Source organism: Bombus pascuorum, chromosome 8 (assembly GCF_905332965.1).
Source record: "Bombus pascuorum chromosome 8, iyBomPasc1.1, whole genome shotgun sequence".
Taxonomy (NCBI): domain Eukaryota; kingdom Metazoa; phylum Arthropoda; class Insecta; order Hymenoptera; family Apidae; genus Bombus; species Bombus pascuorum.
The window spans coordinates 8490246-8504132 of NC_083495.1; the positions used below are offsets into that span (position 1 = coordinate 8490246).

General features: G+C 38.5%; 2 protein-coding genes across 13 annotated transcripts in view; one reads left to right on the forward strand and one right to left on the reverse strand.

Annotated features, from left to right (window-relative positions):
- The window catches only part of LOC132910002 (mucin-2-like), a 708972-nt gene that overhangs the window by 57312 nt on the left and 637773 nt on the right, over positions 1-13887 (forward strand). The gene's annotated exons all lie outside the window — the stretch shown is intronic.
- Positions 5920-13887, reverse strand: part of LOC132909833 (uncharacterized) — a 123582-nt gene continuing 115614 nt past the window's right edge. For 3 of the 12 annotated variants that reach the window (XR_009658626.1, XR_009658623.1, XM_060964951.1), the window contains 2 exons: positions 13555-13679; positions 11383-11518 (listed from right to left, as the gene is read on the reverse strand). Coding sequence is in view for 6 of the 12 variants with exons in the window: in XM_060964951.1 (XP_060820934.1) it covers positions 13583-13679 (97 nt within the window). In the remaining 6 variants the exon portion in view is untranslated. Of the gene's footprint in view, positions 11519-13056; positions 13144-13554; positions 13680-13887 lie in introns of those variants that run through there. The other 9 variants (XM_060964949.1, XM_060964947.1, XM_060964948.1 and 6 more) reach the window with 6 other exon arrangements.

Below are 13887 nucleotides of genomic sequence, written 5' to 3' on the forward strand. Positions count from 1 at the left end.
CGCATCACACATCAAGTCTGTGAGTGCACTTCAATCCCAGCTTGAGTATGCGTGGCAGAGATTTCAATCCTGCCAAAAAGAATTAGACGATTTAGATGACGAGGACCTCGCACAGGAAAAGCAAGCCTGGAAGGATTATGCTGAGCTGAGCTCGCGAATCCACAACATCGCAAGCAAAAAGCAACAATCAATATGTCGGATGCCATCTAATCATGAATTAGATAACAAGTCATCCATTACCGCCACGCCGGTAACGACTAAGCTGCCAGAAATTCACATACCCACATTCGACGGTATAATGGCAAACGAAACAAGAATCACCGCCTTGCATGAGGAGTGGAACGATCTAAGCGACGACTTCAAGAGCATAAGGAGACTACTCAACCAATACGAACTGTCCGGTCAGCACAACAAGGACGTCTTAATAACTTACCGAAAACTAGTTGACGACATTTGGAGACGATTCAACATTGTCTTTGACGAATTGCTTGAGATCGACGACAACGAACCTGAGGACTTACGGGATGTTTATATAGAGCTGGTAACACGATTGAACAACCTCAACGAAATTAATTCTTCCTCAACGGATGCCTCCAACACAATGGCGAATCCAAAACCATCGGAACGCTGCAGCAACACTTCCAGCAGTGTCCAGAGACGTAAGAATGATTTCAATAATAACAGTAACAATGTTCATACTCCGCCGATGGAGAAAGTCGTATCGAATCTAGCGTCGATTCCGTCGCATGACAAGCGAAGTTCATTGCATAATAATAATAATAATACGCGCAGCTCGCCAACACGCGACTTGACAACCAAGCTCGCATCGTCGCTACCTGAACGATCTGATTCAACGCTACCAATCGGTTTGAATCAGACAACTACTCAAGTCCGCAGCTCATCGCCTACACGCGATTTGACGACAACCAAGTTTGCGTCATCATTATCTGAACGATCTGATTCAACGCTACCGATCGCCTTGAATCAGATAACTTCTAACGTTCGTCGTTCGTCACCTACACGCGATTTGAAGACTAACTCTCACGAGTCTCTGGATCAGAAGGAACTGAATCCCGTCCAGGACAACTATGTTCATACTCCGCCGATGGAGAAAGTCGTATCGAATCTAGCGCCGATTCCGTCGCACGACACTCGCAACTCGTCACCGACACGCGACCTGACGACAATCACGTTCGCATCGTCATCATCACAACAATCTGATTCAACGCTAGCAAACTCCTTGAATCAGACAACTTCTAATACTCGCAACTCGTCGCCGACACGCGACCTGACGACAACCACGTTCGCATCGTCAGCATCACAACAATCTGATTCAACGTCACCAGGCGCATTGAATCAGACAATCCTTCACGATCGGCGAGATCGCGAGGAAGAGAGAATCTCATCAGACGACAATTCGGCTCCGCCATTGATCTCTACGAATTCGTTACAAGATGTCTCATGCCCTATCACGGTAATTCATAAAGTAGAGAACAACGTGTTAAACTCCGTCAATGGCACCGAGGTCTATCCGAAGTCGAAATCAACGACAAACTCTCCGGAATCCATGACGTTCGATTTATCCAGGAACAGGTTCTCCTCGATCATCACTTCGACGGCTAACAACCTGTCCTGCATCACGGCATTTGCAACACATGAAACAAATATCATGCCGGAAACTCAATCTCCAAAAAATAACCTGAGGACTCCGCCTTCGCCACGGCCGAAAGAGTCCACACGCGCGAATGATCCGAATCGGAATGATCACTACCTTATTGCCTACATCGCTACATCGGGCAACTCGTTGTACACCACGTTCAATCGGGCGTCGACCCTGGCTCCAACGAAACCAGGACGGTCTCCAATGCCCAAACCATCAGAATACGAAAAACCTTTAAAGCAATCAAAATGGTTCATCTGGCCTACCTCTAATGAACTCAACAGTAAGGTCGCATCATCGCATTTCCTGCCTAATCACTGCCCTCAGACACTGAGATTTAGGCATATCCCGGGTTATGCGGAACCATCGGGCGCTCTACCTCACAATACTACGATGCCAAACGGACAACTCCAGAAGGATACAGAACTGATTAATCATCAACGCAATAAAGCAGGGTGGCTACAGATGTCTGCAACTGTTCATTCAAACTCACTGTATCCAATCAGGTGGAAGGAGTTGAACCAAAAAGACGGTAAGTCGTCACTTATGTTGTCTTTTATAGATCGTGGGGCCACGCCGGCACAACCATCAAATATCATCAAGAAGACGCGCTACGGGCGGCTCATCGGGGGGAGCCCTGCCACCCAGTCATTTGTAGATCTCCTTCCAGCGTCTCCAAATCAGCTACATGTCAATCGCATTTGCCGCGATGAAAACGGTGAAATGTACGACGACACCTCCTGGGCCGAGGTGTTCCACGATAATTCAGGGGCCGAGCTATATCACGACACTTCATGGATCGTGAACTTCAACGGCAAAGATCCTGGCAATACCGAGGATCACAACGATCCCAAATCCAAGGCTGGCCAGGCACCTTCAACGCAACGGTCCTTCGGCAGTACTACCGAATTCGCTTCGACAACTCCAAATCAATCAAAGGTCCACATTGAAAGGGAAGCTATAGCGACTCAATCCCTTTTTGGACAAGGATGGGGTGCTACGAGTTGTAGGCCGACTCAGTCACTCAACACTACCTTTCAGCCAGAAACACCCCATCATCTTACAATCGAATTCGCCCTGATGACGACATCATCATCGAACCAGCCAACATTTCTACGGCAGCAAGCTTTTTGGATCCAAGGCAAGTCACAGTCACAACGTCCAACGCCGCGACGCCCAACGCCGCGACATCCAACGCTCGTTATCTAACAAGGATCATCACTGTGAGAACGCGATTCGAGCGGCTCATCGGGGGGAGCCCAGCCTCCCAATCAACTACAAAATCCCGCGTCGTGTCAGACGAATCAAGCAACATTGGAGTTCCATTCAACGCTACCTCTTGGATCAAGCTAGTCCACTACATTTCCAGGACCGTGACGGTCCACGATCATCCAATCGGATGGGGCATCGGGGGGAGTCCAACCTCGCAAGCTTCAGCACAGGCGTTTCACACCTCCACGGCGGACTGACAAACGGACCTCGCTCGATTTTGGGAAATCGACGAAGGACCACCAATTTCACATATTTCAGAGGCAGATCGACAATGCGAAGAACATTTCCAAGGTCACGTCCAACGCACCAATGAAGGACGATACATTGTCGCTCTCCCATTCAACGAAACGACCCCGCCGCTTGGATCCTCTAAAGCCTTGGCGATGAAGCGTCCCACATCTCTCGGCCGCCGGTTTCAACGAGACAATTCGAAGCCGACTATCGCGCCGTAATCAATGAATATTTGGATTTGGGACATATGACAAAAATCGCCACGGATCATTCAACTGACGAAGGATATTTTCTCCCACGTCACGGTGTTATCAAGGAGTCCAGTCAAACCACAAAGCTCAGAGTCGGGTTTGACGGATCTTCACCGTCCACCACCGGAGTTTCATTAAACGATCGACTTCATACGGGACCTAAGCTACAAGAGGACCTGTTCGACATTCTCCTAAGATTCCATTCGCATCAATACGTTCTTACAGCGGCTCCATATCTCGCCATTCGGTGCCTCAGACAATTAGCGGACGACGAGGGACATCGATATCCACAAGCAGCAAAGATCCTACAACGAGATTTCTACGTCGACGATGTTCTCACAGGATCAGACACAAGAAACGAGGCACTATCATTGAGAACAGATCTCACGGAATTGCTCAAATTAGCCGGTTTGACCATTCGAAAATGGGCTTCAAATGATCGAGCACTGCTGAACGGACTTCCCGAACAGGACATGAGCGAGAAGCTTCTTCTGGACAAGTATCAACCTCTAAAAACTCTAGGTGTGGTCTGGGATTCATCTGATGATTCGATCCTGTATTTCGTCAAAACCAATCCCCTCACTTCTCGCATTACGAAGAGAATAATCAGCTCCACGATCATCCAAGGATCGGCACGTTTAATGACACTTCATGGGCAGAAGTGTTCCATGACACTTCCTGGGCCGAGGTGCTGCACGACACCTCCAGGATCAAGGCATATATCGACACTTCATGAGTCGATAATCACAACCGCAAGTTTCTACGCAACAAATGGAGCAAGGGGAGTCACGACATTCGAGAAGGGACCATCGTCCTCCTCAGAGACGATAACGCTCCCCCAATGCAATGGCCACTGGGCAGACTCATCAAGGTCCATCCCGGCGCAGACGGCATCATCAGGATGGCTACCGTTCGAACAGCAACGAATTCCATAGATCGGAGCATCAAGCGGATGGTACCACTACCGAGCAGATCGATACCAGATGACTCCGACCTAATCAGCAGCAACGCGGTCTAATTCGAGAGCCACCTCACCAAACAAAACACATCTTTTTGATCGGTACCCTCTCAACGGGGGGAGTATGTTACGGCGCGCTAGACGGTCAGTGCGACGTACCTTTCGGTCTGACCGCCGACGCCTATCTCTCATCAAACTGACCTGCAGTAAATTAGGGAACCACCATAAACCGAATCTTTTCAACTTACTTTCGATTCATACAAATATTATTCGGTTTATGGATGGTCATTCGAACAGTCATTAGGTTTATTGCACTCTCTTGTTAATTACGGAGAAAGCAGATGTGTCCCGTTAAATGGCGGGTTTTTCCCAAAAAACAGATGTGTCCATTTAATGGCGGGTTTTTCCCAAGAACAAGGACACCCATGAGCCAAATATGCAGGAGACTTTCTCCTGCATTATATGTATTAATATTGGCTAAAAACCAATGGGCATCGCGGATCGTTACCCTCACTATTCTACCTAAATGTGTGAACAACGAATCCGCGTTCTTAGTTCAGCAAGGGTACACCCACACCGAGCTTTCCTCCTAAACAAGACGAGATGGGTCAGTCACTGCTCTTCTACTCCTCAAACAGTTTAGTTCACTGTTCTGCAATCAGCCACTCGGGGCTCTTCTACTCCTCAAACAAGCAAGTAGACTGTTCGGCAATCAGTCACTCGGCGCTCATCATTCAAGAAGACAGTCAAGCAGTCAGTCAAGTCACTGCTCATCATTCAAGCAGACAGTCAAGTTTCTGCTCTTCCATTAAGCAGTCAGTCAAGTTACTGCTCATCATTCAAGCAGACAGTCAAGTAAGTCTCTGCTCTTATACAAAGCAGTCAGTCAAGTTACTGCTCATCATTCAAGCAGACAGTCAAGTCTCTGCTCATCAATCGGCAAGTCATTCAAGTACAATTATAGCCACCGAGGCATTACTTCAATTCACGCGAACGAGATATTCGATTCTTCGCATCAACATACTTCGGACGGTTCTTGCAATCATTCGGCAAGCTAGTTTAATAATTTCATACGATATCGGGATTCATCGCGTTAACCGATATCCATCTCAACATATTTGTATATACGTTCCAAGTGTTGTGAAAAGTGGCAAAATAAATATAAATAGATAACTGGAGACTACAGTTATTTCAATAAACCACCCCTATTGTCGTAACTGAAATCAGGGGATCGCCCTGCTCGTGGTGTCGATCATCAGATCGTAACGGGAATTTACGACTCCCGTTGACGCTCCTAACGGAGACTCGTCTCCCCGCGACTGGACGAACAAAACAGAAGAATTAAGAAATTTATAATCGACGAAATACCGCATAATTACTTTGCGATAGTAACAGATTACTTGAAGGGCTTGGAAATAAATAACGATAATGTTATTAAAGTCATTAAGAAAGACCATCGCGAAGTAAAATTATCAGAAACAAATCAATGGATATATATAACAAGAGATATATCTTTTCTAGACCAGGTAACGAAAAACTACATTCGCTACGTAATATCGTATTTATTAATCGGATCACATTATCGCAGATATCATTACACAGATTCATCTGTACATTTAAACTAACTTTCTTTAAATAATTCACGATGCCGTAATACGTATATACATATACAAATTGTGTCGGGTGTGGTATCAATAATAAAACCATCGTTTAGTCAGTGAGCCGAAGCACGGTGGCACGAACCCGATAATAAGTCTAATAATTAATTATAATACAACGACGATGAAGGTACTATCATCGAGAAAAAAGGAAGCTGCTAAGGTCGGCGCAGTCCGCTCGACACTCTCATCGCTCTCGTTCTCACAGTCGTCAATTAAGGTATAAAAATAATAGCCTCCAGTTGGCACACTAAATTAGTCCGCCAACTGTACATATACGAATGTGCAGAATTGATATCTGAGCATTTATCGTCCTTCGTTTCTCTTTCTTTATTCGCAATTCTTTATGCGTTTTCGTCTCGCGACACAAAGGTAGCGGCTAAAAAACGGAAACTCATTCGCAAGTCACACGGCTTCGGTTTTGGTTTTTCATTCTGCCTTTCATTCTCTCTTTTACTCTTTGTTACGCGCTCGCACATTCGCACAATCTCTCCTTTACTATTCACGTAAAAATAGTTAGGCACTAAAACAATAATATAAGTAAAATCCGTCAGTCCTATGTGAGTTCAGCTAAAAGTTAATCACATGTTTCTTCTTTCAATCATTTTTTCTTCTCTCTCTCTCTTTCACTCTCTCTTTCTTCGTACAGTTAACGTCCGTTGTAATAACTAGGATCACTGTGATTAAACGCACGAATGCTCGATGTCTTGACGGTCGCTAACCCTTTTTCCCTTACTTTTTATAAATAACGAAATTGGTTGAAGCAAGGAACTGTGTGGTACGTAGTGTTTCTTACCGAGTCGTTACATTCAAGTCATACGATCTGACTAATTCTAGGTCCGTTGACCTATCAGTCTACCTCACGACAGCGAATATGCTTCTCTTTTTATAGTAAAAACGACATGCTTCTCTTTGACGTTCTCTTTTCTCGCTTTTTCAACACGCAGTTATTCGTTTATTTCTTCTTTTCTTGTTTTTATTAAACGTGTATATTTTTAAGTGAGAATATCTGGGACATTTGAAGATTCGAAAAATTTCGAAGAAAAAGTATTCTCTTTTTGATGTAATCATATTTTGAGGAAATTGAAAGGAGAATGAGAACTTTTAGAAGTATGATTAAAAGTATTTTGTTGTACGCTGCAGAAATATAAGCCTGGAAGGAAGCAATGCATGAATACAGAATATACGAGAGAAATATATTAGGTGGATAATGGCTCTGGACTTCATCCCATCGTTTCTAATGTTTAGTCCTCGAGGAAACCAAAACGAATGGATAGAATAAAGTAGGGGTAGAGGCAGGGAAAAGAGCAATAAGATGCGAAGAGAAAACCAAACGGTTAAATAAGTATAAAATAATACAAGAATCTTGAAGGGAAATAGATACGAAGGAAGAAGATAAGAAGTCGAACTGGGAAGAAATTAGAGAGACATACCACAGACAGAAAATGACAGGTATTAAAGAAGTGCAAATGGAAAAAAGAAGAGAGAAAGACCTTGCTGAAGCCCCAGCGCAAATGAACAGGACAGAGCAGTTACAATGGTAATATAGTGGAATACTAGAAAGCAGATATAACACGCATTATAAGGAAATTAGAGATAATTAAAGAATGAAATATTTAAATGAGCATTACGAAGGCAGAGATCAAAGTATACTGCCAGGTTCAGATGTGCAAACGAAGAAAGAGGAAATATGTATGTAGTGAAGAAGGAAGAAGTCACTGGAACATATGCTGCATGAATGTAAAAAGGTGAAAGTAACACAGTTAAAGAAACAGTAAAAGAAATACTAAAACAGGGAGAGAAAAAAGAAGCGGAATGAATGCGTTTACTGCTGGAAAAACGGAGAATCAAGGAAGGACAATTCAAAGAAAAGATAATTCAAGAATACTCTTGAAACTAGATTCCACACTCAATACACACACCCACACAAAGAATAAATACAACGCCTCATCTTGAGTTTGAAGGGCATGAAGTAAATCTAATTACTAGTATAATTTGAGAAAAATTAAATACGATAGCGACATTGAATATAGTTTGGATAATTCTAGATATAATTTAAATATCCAATATAATTAACAGTTCGGTCCAGGAAAAAAGTAACATGTCCATTTTTGTAGCACTTTAGATACATAAAAATAATATAAGAGTATTTTTAAATATTGTTAAACTTGAATAATTATAATAATTTTGAATAAAAAAAGGTCATTTGAGCAAAGGATAAGAATTCTTCGAATATTGAAAAATGCCCCAAACAAACACTTAATCGCAACAATCATTGAAAAATTTCTACACGACTCGATTAGAGGAAAGTTTGACAATTAGTTAAGTCCTAAAATTTATGAATATTCATATTGCGGTGACCAAGGATATTGTCAAAGATACATTTTCACACTATCTCACCCGATATGTGTGTTTCTACGAAAAGCTTCTATACAATCAATTCGTACACTCGACCAGGCTTCTTCCTGTGTTTCTTTTTTTTTTCCCTTCCAGAATTTCCAAGGAAGAATTTCTAGAGACTCAAGAATCGCGGTTTTTGGAAGGGTGTCCTTATGAATTTTCTCCTTTACATATGAAGATATTCTCTTCTCTATGTATATGAAAATCTGCGCGATTGTACGACATTTCACACGCACACAATAAATAAATTATATTAATCACAACGCAAGTTTAAATGAAAGGTACAAATGCTATATGGAATACGAAACTGTCGAATTTGCAGCATGGAATGTGTTAGTGATCGTAATATCATTTGTGTTTGACTATTATTAATCTTTTCATGACTATTTACATACAAAGAGAGAAATAGCTAATTTATAATTTTCTATTATGTCAAATGTTGAAGTAAACAATATTTTATCAACAAATTATTATGACTTTGAACTGATAAGATAACAGAGTGATATTTTTACCTCTATCTTATAATTAATATTATAATATGTTTCATAAAATGATACAAAATGTTCATCAATAAAAAGAATTGAATATTTACAAATGAATGGCAAATGTATTTTGTAATTTTAGACTCATGATGGAGAAAATTATTTAAAACAAAATTTTTAGTAAAATGGCAAACGACAAATACTTCTATTCATTGTTCTATTATTTTACGAAAACTTTGGTTTTATTTATTTTCTCTATCAAAAGTTTAAACATATTATATTGCAAAAATTGAAATACAGCAAGTAAAAATATTATAACTGTTATTTTGAAAAAAATAGAATATTTTTTGATAAATTTACAAGGATAATTTTGATAAAAAAGGAAAGTAATGTCTCGCATGAAAAGACTAATAGAATCAATTCGGTGTAAATAGAAAGTATATAAATATCGATAACATTTCCATCACGTTATTTATAATTCTATACAAAAGATGATTCGACAATAACAAGAGCAATTTTGTAGCAGCAGATAAGGATACAGTCTTAAGGTATAAAGATACAAATCTAAAATGCACTGATGTATACATTTCAAAAAGTCCACCAATGATTACATGAAAATAACAAAAAACTTGTTCTCTATTGGACTGGTCTATCAAGTAATTAAAAGTTTGTCGAACAAACTTATTCTTGAAGTTGGTTGTCTAAGTATGCATAACTGCTTGGTGCAGTATATGATGAAAATATGAAAAAATGCAATTCACCGATTTATAAAAATCTTTTGAAGTGGACCCTATTAAAATACAAATTATATTTCTCAAAATACTTCAAACCTATCAATAAAAAAATGTCAGAATTAATTGAATACTTATTGGACAGTTAACAAACGCAATAATAAAAATAATTCTTTCTTTTTTGCGTCACAATTAACGATGTTGCAGTATTTGAAACTGAAGATATCTTTTAAATATATCATGGATATAGTGAAAATCCATTTATAATATATTTCAAGATTTTCACTCGTTGTCTAACGGTACTCAAGGACAACCATATCCTCCGTTGAATGTGTCGTACATTTCGCATTAATTTGTATATTCTAACAACTTGTTATAATATGTTACATGTAATTCAAAGTTGGTAAACGATGAAAATGTATAAATGTATGTATTAATTTTTAAAATGTGAAAAAGGTAACTTTGGTTTAATTTGACCAAAGTTCATAGAAAAAATGTCACTTTGTTAAATTATATTATTTCATATTATTCGATCGATTATCGATTGATAAAATTATTTTGGTCTACATTCTCCAATTAGTCTCTTCAAATGTTTAAATTGATTTCATAAAGTTGCTCGCATGTATAAAATAAGAAATTAAATTAACGATAGTTCTCGCAATCATTATCGTCTGTCGCCATGATTCTCTTCATAGGACTATTAAAAAATACATACATATTTAGAATGTTGCACTTTCAACAAATAAGAAAATTTGGACCGAAAATTTGATATATCAATATATCTTCCATTCGACACTGCAAATGAACACACATCGGTGTATATGCCATACGTGATTCTCAATCTGTTTGTGTAAACGTATATAATTTTCATACTCGAATTAGAAATTAAGTAGAATTTCATGTCAGTTATTAATAGAATTCCATAGTGTCTGAAATAAAGTCTGATTCATAAACTGCACATGAAAATCACGAAAACGTGCCGAAAATGTGAAGTGAAAGTGGAACAGTGAATAGAATGAGATGATCAATGGAGCAATCAGCTTCTATAAAAATAGTCTATGGTCGTCAATCTCACTATATATTAAAGAATCTTGATGCTTTAAGCTCGCAGTTCATAATCTACAACATTATTTCCTTGGCAAAAAAAATTTTTTTTTCTTGTCAGATTTGTCTTTCGCTCAAAACAAAGGTAATGGAATATAATAAACCGCAAATTTGACAAGAAATTATATAAAATTCTATATACAAATTAAACAATACTTCAGAAACTTTGCTAGTCACAATAGATGTAAAAAATAGAAATATATACTTGTAAGATAAAATCAATGTTATAGATTCGTAATAATCGAAATAATCTTCAGGGCTTGAAGCCTAATATGAACTTCCTTAATCGTTAAACTACATAACACTCAGATTAATTTAAACTCGTTTCTTATTTAAGCGCAGAATATATCTTTCTTCATCTTCAAATGTCTTTCTTCCTATCAATTAAACGAGTCAGCCCACCAAGATTCTTTAAGTATATTCATTGACAAGTTGACAAACGACGAACTTCCCGACTTAGCTGTCATTTGAAATCGGATGACACTCGAGGGAATCGCATTCAGCAAGTCCTTCGCCACGACGCAAAGAAAACTCGTCCGATAACAGGCTTTCTGGCAACATAGCCGCTGAATCAATGCTATCGAAATAACGATGGGGCCAGACAGAACTCTGTCGAAAACGTCTGATTGGCGAACCAATGATAAATTCCACTTTGGTCGTACCGGTCACCGACGAAGTCTCTTGATTCAAGGAGTCCGGATACAAAGAGGAATCGCTGTGTCGGAAGCTGCCGTTCGTTGAACACCAAGAACTCGGTGGTTCGGTGCAACTCTGAAAAACATCATTGCTTATTACTGATTTTTGTTCTACTTGATTCCACCTGCGAACGAGAACTCGATTTTTCAAGATTTGCACGTAGCTTGTATTTCACTGCGTTTCAATTCCTCTGAGGCAAAATACACAACAAAATCCCACAATGATCAGTGCTCTTATACCGTCTCTGGTATTTTACATGATACATACTAATGATGACTATCGAAAGTGTCGCTAATATATGAGAATGCGGTGTGCGTACGAGATAAACGGAAGTTTTCTGAACCACTTTTGAATGTTTCTGAATGTCTGAAGTCCGACACAGATATCTGCAGTGACGATCGAAAGTTCGGAAGGTATCTCTCAGAGATATACTACATATTTTTTAGATTATACGTTTGAGAAAGTTCGATGAAAAGATTTGATATAGTTTGTATACCTATATGCTTCTATAAAATGTAACTGATAATTGCAACACGTTATTAATAATTTTAATATAAACTAATAATGAGTGGTTTCAGATTTACCACTTTCTAATTATTATTGAGAAAGAGTCTTGAGAAATTCTGTATGAGTATATGTAATTTCACATGATTTAATTAGAATAATTAAAGAAACTGTTTTAATAATTAAGTCTATGCCTAATTCGCGATTATAGCGCAAATAAAATTTAAATTTTTTATGAGATTAGCTCTGTTCAATTTCTAATAACAAGGAAATAAAAGTCAGAATACTTTGTCTTGTTAAATATGAAAAGGAGAAAAAATATATTTAAAATCTCACTGTATAAAGCATAATAAGGTAAATATAAATTTGATGTGCAGAAATTCAATTTAAAGGAAGTGTAAAAAGCATAAAACAGTATAAAAATAAAAAACATGAAAAATACATAAAGCATAGAATACTGTGCAAATTCTTACTTTCTCTTATAATATTGAATTATTGCATCAAATAATAATAGATCTTATAAATATTTGTCTCCTAAAATTTCTTTTCAAAATCTCCTGATAAAAAAGAAAGGCAATATATATTAGAATTAAAAATATTTTTACTCTAATCTAAACTGTTCTTCAATTAACTTTGTCCGCATGAGTAACTTACCAATGCACAATTGAATCGAACATCCGATCGTCACTGCAAATATCGTGAAGACCGAACGCACTTTAAAGAGTGCAATGAAAAACGACGAGACTGTAAATTAGTATTTAATTCGTAGTATCACGTAGCACTGGACGTGAGGTGGACAATGAACCGCAAGGCCAAGCAGGTAAGCGTGTGGTCGATTCATTTTCCTTTACATCAATCATTATAAGTACGAATCTGCGAGCCACGTCATGGCTCTCGAGGCTATATCCGCATACAAGCAACGCTAGCAAATAAGATCAAACTTGAGCAAATGAAAGAGCAAACAAACTGAAAGATTAATGGACATTCAAAACGAGGGAATCTTCGCTAGCGCGGCGTGAAAATTTACGGTAATATCGTGTTCGACGTGCGTGCTGAAATAAATTGCCCGTTTCTTTTTGAATTCATAACTGCAATAAATGTAATCTTACGACAAAGTGGTGGAGAGACGGAGATATCGACGTCAGGATGGTCGAACAGCCAAATTATCCCCGACATTCGCTTTCCGATAAAATTATCTGTCGAATTTTATGATTTATTACTATAAGTATATTATAGATTCTACTTATATTAAACATTAATCGTTTCACCTTAATTTGTTTTCAATTATTCGAGTCACAAAATTCGACAAAGTACATTATATCAATTTGCATGCATCTTTTTGTTGCAAAAGATAACTAATACTACCATGGGGTCAATAAGAAAAAGGAAATCAGGTCATAATCAATATTTTATGTAGGAAGATGTGTTCAATGGGATGGTATTTAAGTATTCAATGAGTCAGTATATTGAAAGTATAACAAATCAAATAAATCCCCAAATGAAATGTGTAAGAAACTGAGACGTCAAGTGACATAAGAGCTAAGATTACAGATTAAAGTTTAATTATATGGGTATTCCCAATCTGAGTTATCATCAAGTTATAATACCTTATGCAATCTCATAATATTCGATTACTCAAATCCTCCCATATGTAGAAATGCAACTAATGAAGTCTTTTAAGTATGAATGTATGTTAAGGTCGCGCGTCGTAAGTGCTGCTACTTTTTCTTCGCTGAAATAAAACAAGGAAAATAATATAATGTATGGCTAATACTGTGAGAACCAATTCAACTAATTTAGATGGAGGTTGAAGGGAGGCTTACTACGGGTGCGTGCGCATGCCAAAAACTAAAGTGAAAATAATAAAAAATAAAAAAAAAAAAGAGAGGACAACTACAAATGTGTGTACTACTTGACGAGACGAGAAAACAGGAAGATGA